The 20930-nt window shown below is 34.8% G+C and overlaps 1 protein-coding gene across 1 annotated transcript in view; it reads left to right on the top strand.

Moving 5' to 3' along the window:
- Positions 1-20930, top strand: part of IFT43 (intraflagellar transport 43) — a 70924-nt gene that overhangs the window by 36852 nt on the left and 13142 nt on the right. The window contains exons 4-5 of the mRNA XM_081948122.1: positions 5235-5270; positions 9518-9561. Of these exons, the coding sequence (XP_081804248.1) occupies positions 5235-5270; positions 9518-9561 (80 nt within the window). The remainder of the gene's footprint in view (positions 1-5234; positions 5271-9517; positions 9562-20930) is intronic.

Below are 20930 nucleotides of genomic sequence, written 5' to 3'. Positions count from 1 at the left end.
AGAGAGAGAGTAGGTAGGTAGGTAGAGGAAGAGAGAGAGAGAAATACAGTAGGTAGGGAGAGAGAGACAGAGTAGGTAGGTAGGTAGATGTTTCCAGGTGTATTTATCCATGTGCTGGAGAAGGAAATCACTGACAACCTGCAGCACCTAAGACTTGTTTTTGCTGGCACAGCACTTGATCAATGTAATTCTCATCAATCTCTCTAACCAAAGAGCTTTCCTAAAGGGAAAAAAAGTTTTTGCACTCTGCAAACCTCCCAAAAATGGCCCGTTTTCACGAAAACGGGCCAGTTTTTTTCAAATAAAAGGCATGAACAGCCTTTCTTGCAAGTGCTTGGGGGGGGGGAGCAAAAACGAGCAAAACGCAGCCCATTTTTCATGAAAGCAGGCCTGTTTTTGGCCAAAAAAATTGCATGCATAGCCTTATGGAGGCTTATAGAGTGCTGCTGGGGGACGGGACGGCCCATTTTTTGCTCATTTCTGCCCTCCCAAGCCCCCAGGAGCTCTCTGAAAGCCTCCATAAGGGTATGCATGGCCATTTTTGTGAAGGGGCAGGGCTTCAGGAGGCAAAAAAATGCTGTATTCGATGTGTAAGACGCACCCAGATTTTCAGCCTCTTTTTTGAGGAAAAAAGGTTACTGCGAAAAATACTGTATTTATATCCCGCCTTTAATTTACAAATAACTCAAGGCAGCAAACATATCCAACATACCTTCCTCATCCTATTCCACCCCCCCAACAGCAACAGCATTGTAAGATGAGTTGGACTGAAGGTACGTGACTGGCACAAGGTCACCCAGCTGGCTTTCATTCCTCAGGGGGGACTAGAACTCAGTCTCTTGCTTTCTATTCTGCTGCCTTAACCACTAAGCCAAACTGGCTCTCTCAGTATGTTAGTCTGATGATGAAGGAGAAACCCAAATGGACTGCTTTGTAGGAAAACCACCTTCATAGAGCTTTTTGCTTTCCTCAAAACTCATCTTCACATTGTTTGCATAGTTAATTTTAACCTTATAGATTATTTGCCTTTGAACTGAATGTGTTACTTAACTGTGTTTTCAGCATTTCTTGCCAACAGTGACATATTGCACTTGGTTGTGCCAGGGCAATAAATAACATGATGCTATTTACATAGATTTCCTTAGAAGATGGCTTCTAAGGTAAAGGAGTCACTAGGCTAATATTTTGCACCTAATATTTGGAATTGATAGTAAATGAGTATTTTTCATTCTCTTGCTTAGAAGCTGCCCTGAAATCCCTTTTGTATTAAGGAGATCTAAAAATAAGTAATTAGTTCTTAAGCAAGTTTCAGGAAAACAAAGGTAGCACCTCGAATGGTTTACTATGATTATTTTACTACTTATATCTAATAATTTTTTTCTCATAGTCTTTTTCAGTTCATGCCTTTTTATCCAGTATTCATCATAATACTTTGTCTTATTTTTTCTTCTCTTCCTTAACAATATGAAATACATTCATTTTCTGTTATATGCCTTTACAGTAGACTGACTTGCAGCTACATGAAATATAAGTACAAGAAAGAAGAATAACTAGCCTTTGTGGGCTAGAGATATTAACGAATTTCAAGGGCATTTGCCCACATTTATCCCACTTATGTCACCTGTTAAAACAGGTTAACGGTGTCTAATTAACCGCTGAACATTGTCATCCTGCATGAATTTAGTATCCTGGCTCTTCTTGAAGCTTAGCTATTTTATCTCCATTAAATCTTTTCAATATTCCATTAAATAGGAATAAAATGTTTTAACAAAGAGGATGTCTACATTAATGCTGTCTTTCACCCTTCAGCACTTAACCTCTGAGATATAGCATTTACGGAGAATTGCTTCCTCACTTCAAACCTAGAAAACTGCTTAGCGGTGGGAAGAAAATCTGAACATCTCTGTTGTATACATAGGTGTATAGGAAAGCTGCTTCCATTTCAAACATTTGTCCTACAGTACGTATCTGAAAAAGGAGGGCTTCTATCCAACAATATATGTATTTGTGTTATCCGACATTTCTGCAAAGTTACAAGGTCTTACCATTTCCCTGGTCACACAATTGCAATTTGGGGGCTTGTCAACTGGCACACATTTACGTTCAGCATCCTATAGGCACATTGCATGTGACTTACCACATGACCCTTTTTTTTTTGTCGGAAGGAGTAGTAAGTCACGAGGCAGCTGATGCCAGTAAGTTCTACCTTGCGCATTGAATACCGGGAGAAAGATGAGAATCGGGACAAGATTTTTGCATCCAAATGTGTTGAGTACCAAATTAAATGAATTTTGAAGCAATCAAGTACCGTAGCATCACTGTAACTAGAACCTACTACAAAACTTAAGGTTTAAATATATAGCTGAATGTTAACATTTTAAATTATTTTCTATTTTATGAGATTTATTTTGGACCTATTTGTTCAGGAGTTCAAGCCAATGTATGTAGTGTTCCCTCCTAATTTTCCCTACAACAACCTATGAGATTAACTGGATTGAAAGAGAGTGGCTGACCCAAAGATGCCCAGGAAACTTTCTCTGCTCCTGGCATAATGCCTTACCTACTACACAGCATTAGCTCCCCTCCTTCCACTCTTTTTGAAAAAGAAATGAACAATTTATTGGATTTTGCTAAGCATTTACCATTTGTTAAATCAAACCTCGAAGGCTTGCTTGCAGTTTCTTCATCACTACTTCCTGGTATATTGCTGCTAGTTTTATCCTATCTTTATCACTCTATTCTTTTTTGTAGTCACTGTCATCTTCAGATTCCTAGCTGGGTGTATTTGTGTCTTCTGACATCAACAGCACATACTGTAGCACCAGCTCCACTAGTAAGAATCATGGCATAGTAAAACTCTTCCAGTATGCAAAACTGAAATGTCTCTTAGTCTAGTCTCTAGTCTCCAAATTATTTGAACCAAAACATGAAAAGTTTGCACTGTTTGTGTAATTGAAAATGAAGGCTGCTTTTTTAAAAAATGAGAATGAGACAATTTCCACAGTCTTAAAGAAACAGGCATTATCTTTGAAATTTTCAGTGATATCTTTTTTGTAAAAGCAGAACATGTGGTAGAGTACAGCCTTATTATGTACCTTGTCATGCTGTGCTCTTTGCTCCAGGGAGTGGGAAAAGAGTATTTCCCAATGTGCAGAGTTAAAAAACTTCATCTTGGAAACAGTCAAAGCAATCAGCAAGTGATGGAGTATCTGTTAAAAAGAAACCTGACATTTAATTAACTTTTCAAAGTGCTGGTTCAGCAACCTCTATGTTCTACATTTTGAATATTGAACAAGGACTCCTAATCGGATCTGAATTAGTTCTGGGCTTGTTGGGGTGGTGAAGAGCAAGTGAGTTGTCTGCAATCTTCTTCTGCCCCATTGTCACAATATTATTAAATAATAATAACAATAACAATAATATGTATTTAATATTCATTTAATAACATTTAAATATTATTAAAAACTGATAGTAACCAGATTTTGCCTGATCTTCAGGGCATCTAAAATGAGTACTTCCGGGATTATAAGAGCTAGCTGGGTTTAATAATAATCGTTTATAGTTAAAAGTAGCAGGGCAAAAGTATCATAATCTTCCTCTGAGAGTTAAAAAAGCTTTATTCTTACATTGCTTTAATTTTGAAAAATATTCAGAGGCTGGATTTCACATAATCGTGTTAAAAAATATCTCCCCAGGACCTATTTTGGTCTCATGATTCAGTGTATTCAATTCAACCTTGAGAGCAATTTCAGATGTTGCAAAAGGGTAGTAATAGTGATATTATGAATAATTTGTGTGTCTTCACTTGATTCTTGTATAAAATGAACTATGAGAATGTTTGCATCTCTTCATAAAGCTGTGTATGAATGTAGATCATATGAATGCAGATTCTTGTAGATAGCAATAGATATTAAAATTATATTTGTTTATTATTTATTAAATTTCTGTGCTGCCCATCTCATTGATACAGTGCATCTCAAAAAAAAAGAGTAAACCAAAATTGCAGCTGCTTTGAGATAAGTACAAATATTCTCTTGAAGACTGGATTCTGTTTGCTTTTTAATGTTTAGTGACATAGAATAAAATAGACAGTGATGATACAATCAGAGTACTTTTTAAAAAGTTCACCCCATCTAAATAGCCTGCAGTATTGGGTCAGCTTTCTTAATATCTTCTTTTTGGACTAGAGTCAAGGAATAAAGTTGAGTTTCATCTGCCCATGGTTACTTAACCCCAAATAGGAGCGACTAAGAACAAAGCCATAGTCAATAGTGAATCAAACGAAATGTAGTGAATTTGGACAGCCAGCTCAGATCAGTAAAGCTAGTTGCAGTAGACTTTGTGTTATAATTTAATTTGTGGACTCTTCTCCAGGCTGTGTGTTTGGATATATGCTCTTCTCTAAGATTCTGGGTTGGAAGGAATAACTGACAAGGATCAGGTTCTCCATAAAGCAATTATTCATTCTTCTTTCCTTTCCTCTTATTTTTTTCCCTCAGATCTATTCTAGGCCTTTAACATTGTTAAATAAAATTCTTAATGAGCCAGTGGTGCGCATTCTAGCAAAGGTATCTAACTTTTAGAGATATGAAGGAAGGGAATTTTCCAATTATTCCTCTTCTGATAAATCAGTGACAAAGAGGATTTCTCTGGGGTAAAGTAACTGGTAGCAGCACACTTAATCCCCAGGCATTAAAGAGAGAGTACAGGCGGTTGCAGGAGGAAAGTTGGAAGAACCCTTGTGGGAATCAATGGAGACCAAGCCACCATATACCATGTTGATCACATCCTACTTGCAAGTTTCCATTCAGCCAAACAATCTTAGAATTAAAACCAGGTTTATGAAACTGTTGCCTTCCTCAGCACTAGAGTGATATGTGGCATATGATCTATGTTTTATCATTTTAGTTGTTTCTTTGTTATGCTTATATCCTCGTGAGCTTAAGACTGTGTTCAGTTTTCCCGCACAATGGCAAATCTGTGAGGTAGAGTGACTAGCTCAACGCTAAAAAAGAAGCTGAAAGAAAAAAGAACTGATCTGGCTTCTTTGCTATATCCTCAATGAATCAAAGATGATCTTTTTATTTGAAAGATGAATAATTAGGAGAAAATGTAGATTTCCTTTCAGATAAATGCATTGAATCAAAATATACTGCTCCTGAAATAACACTGTGAAAAGTTATTGTGAGTTTTGTTTTTTCCATTGTTCAGTGTAGGCCTTTGTTGTCTTTTAGGTCAAAAAAGAAACCTGCAGAACAAGAAGTCGAAGAGTAAGTGACTCTCTCATTGTCTAGTATGTTTCCACCTAACTGTTAAGAAAAACTGTTTCATTTTCATCATTTTATGTTTGTGGCTACTGTCCATGTATATATTTTTGTAGATTTTGGTCAGGTGTATTGAACTGGTTACAAGCTGTTATGGCTATGCAGTGATCTAGATTTAAAGGGGAACAGGTGATTCAGAGCACACCTGCATATTCATCTTTTGATCAAAGATAACTGCCTGAGTTCATACAGTATATGACACTGAAAAAAGGCACAAGTTGGCAATATGTGCAAAGATCTGTACTTATACATGCTCCAAATCATCTTTTCTTAGAAACTAGATTGCTACACAATCTTATAAACTATTTTCTTAAATGCCAAAGGGGAATAGATTAGACTGAGGCTTTATGATCTTCCAAAGAACTTCAACTTAAAATCTGAAGTATTATTAAATAATTTAAAATAACAACTGGGCATTTGGAAACCACACTTTTGAAAAGCTGCTTTCATTGCTGATGCTTGTGGATTGGATTTTTACAATGGTTTCTGTTTGTTCATTAAATTTATATGGTTGTCCATGACTCCGGATGAAAGAAAACTAGCACTGCCAGTATTAAATCTCCAACAGATGGCAGTACAGATGCAGTAGAAGTTCTAAAGTGTAGTTTAGCATCTGTTCTTTCATTTTGATTGGTGAGAATTTTCTGTAAGAAAAAGTTATGATGCTATTGTTTGTGAAGTATGAACCTGTGGTGAGTACTTGTCAATACATTTTAAGCAGCACACCATCACTGAACATATGCCTCTTCAAGACTGTTAAATGCAGTTGTTTATGGCAATGTGACTTTGGGAAGCAAATACTGTGTGCATCACAGTGCCAAAAAATGTGATGGTGAACCAGAAAAAGCTGATTTCTGTGCGTGATTAAGAATGAAGTGCATGGCCGGTGGCAACAACTGTCAAGTTTCACATGAGAAAGTTTGATGAACTGATCTTCTTGGGGAGGCATGGCAAACGGAAGAGAAAACCTGCAAAAGTATAGCTAGGGCACAATGACCATAGCAAACACCAAAGAACCAATGAGTAGACTGTTTTTTTAAACCTCTCCGGATAACAAGAGAATAGGAGATCACCCTATCCTCTTGTTCTTGGTGTCTGTTCCTTGTGGAGACAGACAGGTATTCTGTGAATTTGAGCAATGGGAGACAAAGGGATTAGCCATCTTGTTGCTACCGCAGCAGTGATGGGGAAGGAGTGGCAGAACCTAGAGGAATAGTTAAAAGAGAAATCAGCCTAGAATGTCTACAGGTGAAACTCGAAAAATTAGAATATCGTGCAAAAGTTCATTTATTTCAGTAATGCAACTTAAAAGGTGAAACTAACATATGAGATAGACTCATTACATGCAAAGCAAGATAGTTCAAGCCGTGATTTGTCATAATTGTGATGATTATGGCTTACAGCTCATGAAAACCCCAAATCCACAATCTCAGAAAATTAAAATATTACATGCAGTCAATAAAACAAGGATTGTACATAGAACAATATCGGACCTCTGAAAAGTATAAGCATGCATATGTACTCAGTACTTGGTTTGGGCCCCTTTTGCAGCAATTACTGCCTCAATGCGGCGTGGCATGGAAGCTATCAGCCTGTGGCACTGCTGCGGTGTTATGGAAGACCAGGACGCTTCAATAGCGGCCTTCAGCTTTTCTGCATTGTTCGGTCTCATGTCTCTCATCTTTCTCTTGGCAATGCCCCATAGATTCTTTATGGGGTTCAGGTCAGGCGAGTTTGCTGGCCAATCAAGCAGAGTAACCCCACAGTCATTGAACCAGGTTTTGGTGCTTTTGGCAGTGTGGGCAGGTGCCAGGTCCTGCTGGAAAATGAAATCAGCATCCCCATAAATCTGCGGAAGGAAGCATGAAGGGCTCCAAAATCTCCTGGTAGATGGCTGTGTTGATCCTGGACTTAATGAAGCACAGTGGACCAACACTAGCAGATGACATGGCTCCCCAAATCAACACAGACTGTGAAAAGTTCACACTGGACTTCAAGCATCTTGCAGTGTGTGCCTCTCCGTTCTTCCTCCATACTCGGGGTCCTTGGTTTCCAAATGAGATGCAAAAGTTGCTCTCATCAGAAAAGAGGACTTTGGACCACTGAGCAACAGATCAGCTCTGGTTTTTTTTAGCCTAGGTAAGATGCTTCTGACATTTATTGTTCAGGAGCGGCTTGACAAGAGGAATGTGACATTTGAAGCCCATGTCCAGGATCCATCTCTGTGTGGTGGCTCTTGATGCACTGACTCTAGCCTCAGTCCACTCCTTGTGAAAGTCCCCAACACTTTTGAATGGCCTTTTCCTGACAATCCTCTCCAGGCTGCGGTCATCCCTGCTGCTTGTTCACCTTTTTTTCCACACTTTTCCCTTCCACATCACTTTCTATTAATGTGCTTTGATACAGCACTTTGGGAACATCCAACTTCTTTTGCAATTACCTTTTGAGGCTTTCCCTCCTTATGGAGAATGTCAATGATGTTTTTTCTGCACAACTGTCAGGTCAGCAGTCTTTCCCATGATTGTGATTCCTCCTGAACCAGAGTGAAAGACCATTTAAAGGCTCAGGAACCCTTTGCAGGTGTTATGGCTTAATTAGCTGATTAGAGTGGGACACTTTGAGCCTAGAATATTGCACCTTTTCACAATATTCTAATTTTCTGAGATTGTGGATTTGGGGTTTTCATGAGCTGTAAACCATAATCATCACAATTATGACAAATCACAGCTTGACCTATCTTGCTTTGCATGTAATGAATCTATCTTATATATTAGTTTCACCTTTTAAGTTGCATTACTGAAATAAATGAACTTTTGCATGATATTCTAATTTTTAAAGTTTCACCTGTATGTAACCATAAGCAGACTAAGCCCAAAGTCCTTTGAATTCTGTTGGCCTTATTTAACTCCTAGTAAATACTAATCATGGGTTGAGAATATTCCTGTGCATAGGCATGAATAGCAATAAATCAGTTTAATTGGATCTTCACCTATGGATCTGATCCTTTGTGCCTGACAAGCAGAGCCTTTTAAAAGACACTACTTTTGTAAGCCTCTTTAATCACTTTCAGAAAATTCCTATTAACCATCTTAAAGCTATTAGAGACCTTTGGAACAATACATTTGAAAAGTTGCTGGGTGAGTTTAGCTGCAATTTTGAACCAAAGAAAAATTAATTGCAAACTTAAAAAATAAAGAATTTGAAATAAATAGCAAAAAGCTAAATATGATTTTGATGAAAGAAATGGGTTAAAGATCAAGTTAAATTTGGAATATTGACATTTACTATAAGATTTTGGAATTAATTACAAAAATAAATAACTTCTCATGTAAACAGAATTATCTTAACTATTCTTCTTCATAATACAAGATAAATGACTATGGTTTTAGAAACTAGATGCTAAAGAGGACTAAAAATTCTAAATCAATTGGAAAAATACTAATCTGCTTTTGGTACTGGTTAACTGGAACTTACAAAATGACACAAAATGTCATAACATTGGAAATATTAAAGGGGATCTTTGAAGAATTGAGTTAGAAATTAAAAGCTACAATATCATCAGTTTCAGTAAAGATGTCTAATTGTATGGATAAATTATGTCCAAAATATATTAAGGTAGAAACGATAGATATGAATTTTGTCTGACAAGACAGGGAAAGTACTGTAAGTGAAATTACAAATGATAAGCAAAGAAAATGATTTAGAAAAGGACAAATTTTTATTGTTCTTTATTATTAGATTATTGGATATATTAAAGAAAATGGCTGAATTTTTAAAAATTACAGGGGAATTACAAATGGCAAATCAAGACAAATACTTGGAAAATATTTTCTTATCAAATCTACAAAAGGAGCTTGTTAAACCCTTGAAGTTCGAAACTAATTTCAAGGATATTTTTTCTTGTTCTATTTATTAAAATATCCCTATTTAAGCTAAAATTATGGATTTGGAACCATTACTTTTGATTTGGTCTTCAGATATGGTCTTTACTAGAGTCAATGTAATATTGAAGCACCAAGATTGATATATATGCAAAAAGATTTGCAAAGATTCACTTTCTTTTCTAATAATTTGTAGGTTTATAGTTCTGTTTAGAGCCAAAAAATGCTATATGGATTTCTTCAGAGGAAAACTTAAGATGCTGTTTCCTACACTTGCCTCTAATGGTGACTTCACTTTGTAATATTTTTCAGTCATCGTCTAAGACAACAGAGCATAGAGGCAGATAATGGAGAAGGTACAAATTTCCCCTTTAATTGAAATTAAGGTACTCTCATGTTTCTGACGCCTTTTCTTTGGCTGGAAGGCAGCAAAGAAATTCAGGATATCTTTCTAATGTAATTTATATGTTATCATGCATTATGTTCTATTTGTTTTTGATATCAAAAGTCATTAGAATATTAATGTATATTATTAATTTACAATTTTAAAAATATTTTAATACCCAATTTTTCTTCAACCTATGTTTTTAAGACAATCACTTTAATAAATTCTTGTACTCTGCTTCCCCAAATATGAACTATTAAATACAGTTTAATGAAAAGTTAGAGCAACTAATTGAATGTGTGTATCTTGGTAAAATGCTCACTAAAGATGGGAAAATATATGAAAACATTTTAAGACATTGAAATGGTGGGTTCTATGGTGAAGAATGAATTTGTTGAAAGAACAAAAATGGCTGATCTTTCTTATTTTAAACATTTATATAGCCTCCCATTTTATATTGAACTCTGGGCAGTTACTAATCACATTTTTTTAAAAAAAATCAATAATAAACCAACATGATGCATACATTTATTAAATGTTTCATATTTAATTAAACATTTTAAAAACTGTCAGCAAAGTTAACAGTCCTTCATTAGAATCTCTTATCCACCTTACGCTGTCTCAGTGCTTTGGGGAAAAGCCACATCTTTAGTGCTTTCAGAAAGCTAGAGGGGTAGAGGCCTACAAACTTAAAAGAGAAAATATTTTTATAGGGCAGGGGCTACCATGGAAAAGGCAGGTTTCCTACTTTCCATAAGATGGCAATATTTAAGGGAAGGATCTAGGAGCATGTCCATCCTATCTGATCGTGTTAGGACAGGTATCCTTAGGGGGAAGTGGTCCTGCAGAGAACCTGGCCCCATGCCTACTTTTACATGGAAGTCAGACTTTGGTATGTTAAGAGAAACATAAAACTAAATATAATGGGAATTGTGTGTGTTAAAATAAAACATAATGTCAAAAAATTAATGGGAGCTGGATTAGTGGGAATACAAAATGAGTAATTCATATGAAATAACTATATTGATGTAGTTTTATGATAAAATACAGAATAGATGAATAGCAAACAAATATGAAGGGAGATGAATGGGTGAAATGGAAGGAGGATCAAAAAATTATAGTTAAATGGATATAGAGGTGAGTTGTAAAGAAGAAAACTCAATATATGAAGTGATATATAGACTTGATAAAATCAAATGAGTTAGAAAGATGAATGATGTTGATATAAATTATATTTAGCTATATTCCTTGTTCTTATGCTTTTCTTTAAAAACATTGCTTACTCTTTCTTACCTCTTAACTGCATAACACCATTTATCCCAAATTTGTATGTACTGCATGTATACTTTTTACTGCATCTATCTGTATCTTTTTGAAAATATTTATACAAAGACCAATGGCAATCCCATTGTTGGGCGTCTATGTTATATCTGACATTTCATTTATTTCTAGACATTGCTATTGCACTTTTTCATTCAGCTCTAATAGTTATGAAAATTAGAAACTTCACTTTAAAAGATCCAACAAATTTCCTAAATTTTAATTCTAAGTATAATCTTTATTGTCATTGTACTTAAATACAATGAAATTGGTACTGTTTATGTTCTGTTTTATATGTGGGATTTATTATTTATTAGCAAAGTTTGCATAAATGAAATAGTAGAGTTTAATCAATGCATTTCTTTGTGGTACATGTATGTATATGAATATACTTAACCAATGCACGTTGAATGATTAGTGGAATGACAAGTTATTTCTGTCTTGTTTTTATCTTGTTTTTAGACTTAGAGACAGACTAGCTTGCACCACAGGAAGCTATTTTAATAGGATTTAGTAGATGACAACCCTACGAATAATAAACTCTTGCAAGCAACAAAAATTGTTTAATTCCTAAAAGACAGACCTGGTTGAACCACTTTTGGCCAGGGGCAATTGAGGACTTAATATTGTGTATGTAGCAATCTGGGTGATCTAAGAGAAAAGCGTTTAAGGGTAATTGCTCAATTTTCTATCCATGTCAACAGGGAAAATGGGCAGAAGTGACTGAGCTCAGCTCAATAATAGAACTGGATGAGATGGGAGATGCCAGGCTAAAATGGGAATTGAAAAAATGCTATCTGTTAAGAATTTCCACAGAGCAAGGTACTTATTCCAAGCTCAAACTGCTTTATGGGTCTAAATAAAAAAAAATATTAAGTCTTTTAAAATAATCAATTTGCAAGAGGTGGTATCCTATTCTTTGGAAATATTTTATTTCTTCCCTTTTCTTGATTTGCTAAGAACAAATGAGCATAGTTATAGCTGTGCAATATCATCACTAACTTAATTAAGATCTTCATTCTGATTGCAATTATATCCTGCTATTCATTAGGACCTTATTTTATTTGTTAAGTTCTTCATTAAGAGCATAAACAGTCCCCTGCTGAATCAGACCTTAGGCTCGTTTAGTTCAGCAGTCTGTTCTCATAGTGGTCCAACCAACTGAACAAGGAATCTACCAATTTTCAAGCAGAAGGACTTCAGAGGCAAGCACACTTCCATCAAGGCTAAGCATCTCATTTTATATATAAAAATAACCTGTTGTCTGTCTTGATTCTTCCAGTATTCAATTTTTATTAATTGAACTCTGGTTCTAATATTTTGGGGAAAGAAAAACAGCTTCTCCTTTTCCACTTGATCTATACTATGCACAATTTTGTACACTTCAATCATGTCCTCCTCATTCACCTCCTTTCTAAATTAAAGATTAGCTAGACTAGCTCTGTTTATGGGAAATACAGCTCGGAAATTAACTGTACAATAAAAAAAAATAGGAATTACGCTCTTTTGCATTTGATTGTCTTGAGCAGGTCAACCTAGTATTTCTCTTGAATTGCATAATTTCAGTGTTACTTGTTGTTATAAATGGAAGCTAATTGCTGTATAGGTAATCCTTACAATAGTTCATTTAGTGACCATTTAAAATTACAATGGCACTGAAAATAGTGATGTATGATGATTTTTCACACTTATGACCATTGCAGGATCCTCATGGCCACATGATTTACATTTGAATGCTTGACAGCTGACTCAGATTTTTGATGGTTACAGTGTCCCTGAGTCATGTGATCCCCTTTTGCGACCTTCTGACAAGCAAAGTCAGTGTAGAAATCAGATTCACTTAACAACCATGTTACTAATTTAAGAATTGCAATGATTCATTTAGCAAATGTGGTGAGAAAAGTCATAAAACGGGCCGAAACTCACTTAACAAATTTCTCACTTAGCAACATAAATTTTGGGCTCAATTGTGGTTGTAAATTGAGGACTACCTGTACCTGATGATATAGATAAGTTAAAGGCAAATGCTCTACTCAATCTATATGACAACTGAGTTGAGAGAAAGTATTTTTTATCTTTATATATAGTCTGGTGTTCTGACCCCCCCCCCCCCTTTCACGCCTGTGAATAAACCAGAACACAGGCTTGGCTGTTTGCCACTGTTTAATTACTGAGATAACAAATCCTTTGGCTGAGGGTACAGACAACTCACGTTCAATAGAGTAGCTCTGCAGCAACCCAGATAATTCAAATGAAGCAATGCAGATAGTCCAAATGAACAGACACGGCTAGAATACACAGATAGATTTTCTTAACTACTAATTTGAACTAATTTGGACATTTGTTTCCTGCAAATGTCCCCTCCCAACGCCTCACCTATAATCTCTCTTGGGAGGGGCCAATCCACTACCACCTGTGCTTAATCATCTTCTGTGAGTCTGCCTTCCGAGTTGCTGCTTCCATTTCTCAGCCCTTCTCAATCTAGCATCAGGGACAAACTGCCTTTGATCATCCCCACTGCTCCATGCCTCAGGCACCTCCTGGTGGCCAACCAGCCTCTCTGGTTTCTGCTCTGAGTCTGAACCCTGCACAGGGTCCTCCACATCATCCAGGGCAGACTCATATGGTTCCTCGCTATCCGAGTCCATCAGCAGCTCAACCGGATCCTGCAGGGCCACAACAGTCTGGTATATATGTGTTTTATTTATTATGTTTGTTATTTGTAAGAGAACTTTAAACCAGATGCTGCATTGTGGAGGAGTTCATTCAGTCTCTATGCCAGCTATGTTTCTTATTGAAAAATTGGATGTGGCCTTCTCACTGATGAGTACTTTACTAATTAATTCGAGATTCTTCAGTTGATTCTGCCTTAAACAGTTAACATGAAATATTATTATTTTTAGCTACTGTAGTTTTAAACATGAGCATTCAGTGCAGATCAAAGTGCTTGCATTATAACTGAGATGTCTTGGCAAATACTAACCACTAAAACTATGGAATATTTATAATTCTAATGGTCAGAGGTGAGGAAAATATGATACAGTTGCTTAAGAAGGACACTGTAGAGTGGATAAAATGAAGATTGGAGGGAGAAAGTGTGAGAAGTTTTATATCAAAATATACTTTATTCTTTATAGTGTTTCCATCTTTCCTTAAAACATTAACAGGATCCATAATGGACTGAGAATTAGTGTCTTTACTAGATAATTGACAGTTCTGTTGAAACTAAGTTAATCAACTAAAAATAGCAAATGGCAGAAAATCTTTTACTCAAACTTTCTCAAATCCCCCCAAAGTTACCCAGACCTAATCCACATATAAAGAATAAGGTCTGCAAACAGAGTTAATTGAATTAGGTCTCCCAACGGAACTGCATGTTCACAAGAATAAACATCATAGACATACCTACACACATACATCTCTCAAGTGTCACCCTAGAATCAGCACCTAGACACTTCCACATCTAGGACAAACCTCCCTATATAACTGTGTCATTGTACCCCATTTCCCTGCAGCTGCCTTTAAAGACAAACACTTTGCTTTTAGGAATAAATATTTCTTCTTTCTTTATAGCTGTCTTGATCTTATTTTTGTTTATACTTGCACAATCACAACTTCGGTTAGAGCTCCAAATTCTTCTTCTAACAGAAGGAACAAATTAAAAATGATTATTTTACGTTTTGATTTAACTTAGTATTTTATGCAGGTCTGATTGCTAGAGAGTAAAATTATTATAAATGATAGAAAATATTTATAAAAATTACCACTTTCTATGGTAAACCTGATCAGCAGTCAGTAAGCATGACAGCAATGAGGCATCTAAAATGTTTATTTGTGAATTTTTAATGCTTTTTTTAAAAAAAATCACATTTCATGACTCTGAAATAAATGGTTAAAACAGTATTCAATAATGTGCATCATTTGTGTAAAGCTGGTGGATAGTGGTAAGTGCATGTGTTTTGAAATGTTTGATATTTTCATGCCAAAATTCTGAAAAACAGTACATTGTCATATTGTAGCTGTGATTGTGGAGTCCTTAAGTGTGGTTGATGGACTAAGTTTATCTAAAAGACCCTTTAAGAAAAGCTCTTGAAATATGATTACAGAACTGAGGTGCCATCATTTGAAAGTGCCTAAGGCAAGTTCCTTTGAAAATTGCAGCTGTAGAGGGACAGCAAGAGAACTGCACAGCCCTTAATTGTAGTGCTTTTCCCTCAGGATTTGCTCCCCCCATCAATTTATCATCTGATAGCAGCACGAAAGAAAGCAGCAATTGGAGTCCTTGTCTGAATTATGAAAATCTGATTCTGAGTGACTGTGATCAGTCCCAGTGGCTGTCAGCTATAACGGCTTCATGTGCAATGAAGGGGCTTCTGAGAAGTTTCTGGATATGAAAATGTCATGAATTCTACTAATCATATATATGTATAAAATCATACATATTCACAGTCAGAAATTTCACATAAAGAAATCCAGTTTGTCTTATTTTTTTCCACTCAATTATGAAAATGATTAAATAAAACAGATATATCTGTGCTCTAACAGTATTGAATAAGATATTTATGAGAAGTTCCTTTTTGATCATATATTAAAGTAGTCCTCATTAATGTAACTGTATAGTATAATAATACAGAGTTTCTATTTTCTTTCCCTTCCTACTTAGGGGATATATGACTATACCTCAACACAACCACTGCATAAATAGGCACTAGTATTATTTAATACTATTTAGTTTTGGTAGTTTTAACAGAATCATGATGATAATCACTATTTATTTCAGAAACATTTTAGAGCTTTATAACTATTACTTCTAATATTTATATTTCCCGATGACTCCAAAGTAGCTTTTTCTATATGACTTGCAGTTTTTCCTATTAATTCACAGTCTGAGTTTTGAACATATTCTACCCAATAAAGATTTTTTTACTGTGCTTCCTATGCCAGCTGTTATTTGCTTTTTACTGTCAGGAGCTTTTCTCAGGTATACTGCATTGAAGAGAAATTTTCCTCAGGTAGGCTACACTGCTTTGCAGCTGCTTTTTTTTCTATAAAAGAATGATATGTAGTACAAATAATAAAACTTATGCTTCTATTAATATTTATTAAAATAAAAACTGATCCAAATTTTGATATTATATTATCTTGTCAGTGGTGTAACATTATGAACAAGATGTTTTAACTACATAATAAAATTAATGTAGTTTAAATGAGTATTGTTTTTTGGTTTTTAATTAAACGTTTTTTACTTTGGTTGCTGCTGCTTTTTAAAAATTGCTTTGTTCTTGTAAAGGAGAACATTCGAAGTCTCCAGGATAAAACAAGTTCTTAGTAGTTTTTATAACCTCCTAACCAGTAGTTTTCCTTCAATCCAATTATACCCTTTACCAAGCATTATTCTGTGTTTTATAATTGAGTAGTTGTAGGAAATTTCCATCTGCAAAATGTGTATTATAGAAAAACTAGAATACTGTTCTCTGGTGTTCTTAATGTAGGAATTGTAAGGCTTAGTTCTCCTGCATTACTTACAGCTAGTGTACAATTAAATCTAAAATCTGTTCTGTAGGAAGCAATAATGTGTGGCATCTACAGATGTCATTTTTGTATCTTGCCCTGAGGCAACATTGATAGAATTAATAAGAAGACAACTGAATCGCCTTGCTTTTTTAAAAAAAAAACTTTTGCAGTCTTAACATTTCAGGATAGAATCACCACTATTGGCACATGGCCAATCATTAATTCTTATATGTTTGTTATATTAAGCCAAAGAATATTGTTTGGCTGAAACCATTTTATCTAGCTGTTTTCTCAAATATGAGGTTTATTATTTTACAGCTATTAAATTGTTTAATGCAGCACAATTTACATACTCAGTTGTTTTTTCTTTTTCATCATTTTGTAAGTAATTTTATAATTGCATAATTAATTACATGTAGCATTTGCTATTCAGTTCAAAGAGTAAATGACCATTTTACATGTATTACTTGTATTTGTAAGCTCAAAAATTATGCATATAAAATAACTGTTTCATTTCTTGTAACTGTACATATTACTTTGATGTATTTTCCCTTATAGATATATAAATATATTTCCATGATTTATGCCTCTGCAAATATTAATTTGAATTAATACTTAGTTTTACAAATTTATATATTATTATATATTATTCCCTCTGTACTTTAAATATATGGTAACATAGTTTATTCAATAGAAACCTTGGAACAACGTATATTTTGTCTTGTTACTTTCCTATAAAGATTTTTCTATATCGTTTCCCTTTAAAAATGATACTCTGTTGAAAAGCAAGAATCCCTTTTCTTTGTGTCACTTTCCTAACTTCCCTGAATTTAAATGCGTCTAGTGCTCTTTCAGTTTTTATCATTTCCATTGTCTGTTAAGTGAAGATAGAGATTGCCATCGGGCCTGGATATCCAGTGATGTTGGTTAAGAATCTGCTAAGTGTTTATACTGTTAGGAAAATGAATGCTGCTCTTCTGCAGATTATATATTTTTAAATTTTAATAGTTTTGGGAGTTTTATGTTTTAATGGCTTTTGCAGGTGTTTTTAAAAAATATTTCTTGTACATCTAAGGCGTCACTATAATTCACATTCTATAATTCTAGGACAGCACTTTAGCTTACACCAAACAAAATGTATCTAACAAAAATACCAACAAAACTCTTTACACAGAACTTTGAATATCTAACCTCCATTCCCTAAAATCTAGCTAACAATTGTGGGGAAGAAGAAGAAGAAAGGGTAGAAAAGAAAAGAAAGGGAGAAAACCCCCAATTTGTTCAATTGATAGGTTCATCAAGCTTCCAAATCAATGAATTGTTTTTAGATAGACTGTTGTGCTTCTTTTGTGACTCTCTGAATAGTCAGACATTCCTTGTGGTAATAAATAGCCATTTCTAGATTGCAAAATGCACTTATACCAGTATCCAAAGATAAGGAAATATTTTATTTATTGATGCCTCACCTGGAGGTCTGCTTGGTGAAACTCTTCATGCTTCTGTTTCATTTTGTAAGGTAGATCTGGAAGGAATATCAATTGCTTTTCTTCATATTCCAAATGTGCTGCAATTCTAGAGTACTTGCAATATTTTATCTTAATTTGATCTCCAAAAAAATTAGTAACAACAGGTTCATGGGGCTGTGAGGAACTAGAAGGCACACAATAAGATGCTTCAGTCAGTTCAACAGTCTGTCCAGAACTGAAACAGGTTTTTTTATAGCTTGTACTAATGTTTCTTTGTGCTCTAAAGAAATGATATCAAGCTCTTTAGTTTTTATTGAATCTTGTACAATTAAAACTGCAATTAATTTCTTGGTTTCTTTAACAATTTCTTTTTCTAATCTTATCAAGTTTCTCACTATATTGTGAAAGACAAGAAATAATAGTAATAATTTATTAAATTTGTTGGTCTCTGAGTGCCAGCTCAAAGTTCTTAGAATCTCAAAACTGCTAACGTACCAAACTATAAATTAGATGGAATTTCTGTAAGTTCCCATCTGAATTGGTGTTTCAACCACAATTTCCACTACTGTAATAAAGTTGGTAAATAATTTATTTAGAATAGAATAGAATAACAGAGTTAGAAGGGACCTTGGAGGTCTTTTAGTCCAACTCCCTGCTTAGGCAGGATGAATAAATAACTATTCACCACTCTCACTAGTTAGAAATTGTGGCTGAAACTCCAATTCAGTCTCATACCCCAAGTCTATGACAATTTCTCTAGAAGCTGAAGCTGTGTAGAGCGCTATCCAAGGAATATCTGCACTGTAACAGATGAACAGAGAAAAAACAGCCATTTCCTTTTTTATATGATGTGATCAATTTCCCAAAATACTGGAAATAGCAGAAATAGTATGAATTAATTTCTTGCTTAATATCTTTCTTCACAAGTTTTATTTATTTTTTTGGGGGGGAGAAAGAGATAAATTGCACTTTAGCAAATCACATCTTATTGGAAGTCTATTTCTGCTTCTCTGATGCTACAGTTTCTCCTCTTTGGTATTTCATGTTATCTTCTTTGGATTTGAGTCTTCTTTTCTTCTTTAGATGAAATTTTAGTTTTCCCATACACACATATCTAGCTGCAATTCTTACATATGTTTCTGATTTCCTTTTATCAGGTAGGTGGGTGACAGGTGAAAAAAGTATAGAGATCCATGAGGATTTGGATTAATTTGTATCTTGCAAAAATTATACCCATTGACAATGAGATTTAAGCTAAATGCTTCCTTCAAACTAAGCTCAACTCTTGGAAATTTGATGGTTGAAGAATGTGTTCGGGAAATGGTTTGCCATTGCTTTCTTTTGTAATTTTTTTTTTTTTACTTTTTAGTTCAATCTACAGTTTTGGGATTTCCTGGCAGTCACTGGTTTCAACCCAGTTTAGCTTCCAAGGCTATATAACATTGCTCAGATAAGGCCATTCAGAGTGCAGTTAATTATAATAGGTATATTTTAGGAAGTCTGATTACTTGAAATGTTATAGTGTCTATGAAGATATATATTGCAGTGAATAGCATAATAGTGATATATTATAATTCTGGATTGGCCATGAAGGTCTCAGAGGTGCCTAAGTCTGGGAGGACGAGGATCACATATGCTGTACTTAGTGCCAAAGAGTCAGTTTTCAGTTATAATTTTTTTAAAAACTGAAAGGGATAATAGCTTGTTGCTGTATTCTGGTACTCAACGCCTACAGCAAATAATTAAATGATAAATAGAAGAACTATACAGTGTGGAAGAATTTGCAGAAGTTCTTCATGGGCAATAGCATGCTACAGAATCAGCCTCAAGCATAATCTGCATTTATGCTATAATCTATGAACCTTCATAGACACAGAAGCACTGTTAGAATAAAATGAGGGACAACTTTGCCTTCAAATGAATGTCTGCTTTGTAATTGGTCAAACCCACCATGACAACTATTTTGTATCTAGAATGTGTTTTCAAAACTTTAACTATATCCAATTAAGGACCTCTGAGCAAAAGGAGTCATGCTATCTTCAGCCTCTATTATTCTTAAGTGTATTTATGATCAAGAAAAGAAGGCAATGCTATGTTCTTTAATATATTAGGACACAATTGGAATTGAAAATAATCTGAACCTCATGTGTTGCTTTTTTCCTGAAAGCTGAACTGCCTCTAAAACACTTCTTCCATTTAACTTTTAAAGCATCCTACTCATCATCCAGCCATCATAAAAAAGATTTCTAAATTTCTTATGCTTATACTACCTAAATGAAAAAAACTCCAGAAATGATAGCTATATAATCTTTATAAATTAAAACCAAGCATGCATTCATAAACATGTTAGAATTAAAGTGTATGAAAAACCTTTTGGGAGTATTGTTTTATGAGCACTGTTCTTGGAATGGGCTGTATTAAGGAAGCTTTCCTGTCTTTTTGGTAGCTATGCTTGCAAGGAGAACAAAGAGCAAATGTGCTGCACTAATTCATGAGAAGACAGAAATGGCTGTAAGGACAACCTCACTGTCAAACTATCAGTGAATCCAGAAGTTTTTAATATACTTTTTGGGATAAGATTAGTCAACAAAGTAGAAATATTCTGCCAGAATGAGGAAGTTGTAGGTTAGGGTTAGGGTTATTGAACTGTCCAGCAGTCCACTTGGCTTGTAATAATGATTTCTGGAAGTGCTAAGGAGCATCTAGAGGGCTTCTATACCCCTTCAGGATATTTTAAGGAAAAATGTTTAAAAATAAATTCACACTTTGGAAATAGGATAGCAGGATTTGAAGGGTAGTGTGCTTAAATTTGTTTACATAAAAAATAGTTCAGACTGACCACACTGCATGTTGATTATTTTTCCAATCCAAATAATCCCAAATTACTTGTTGCTGGAGTAGCTAAATGAAAAATGTCTGTACAGAGAAGATGGGTTTGAGAGGTTGGAAAAAGGCAAAAAGACGAAAATAAGGTAACTGTCAAATACAACTTATGCCAAGTCAGTTCTGTTTGGGTTGCTCCAAGGGGAGAGGGGCTCTT

Source organism: Natrix helvetica (assembly GCF_964273705.1).
Source record: "Natrix helvetica genome assembly, chromosome: 1".
Lineage (NCBI taxonomy): Eukaryota > Metazoa > Chordata > Lepidosauria > Squamata > Natricidae > Natrix > Natrix helvetica.
Note: the sequence above shows the minus strand (reverse complement) of the source record. Positions and strands in the feature narration are given on the sequence as shown.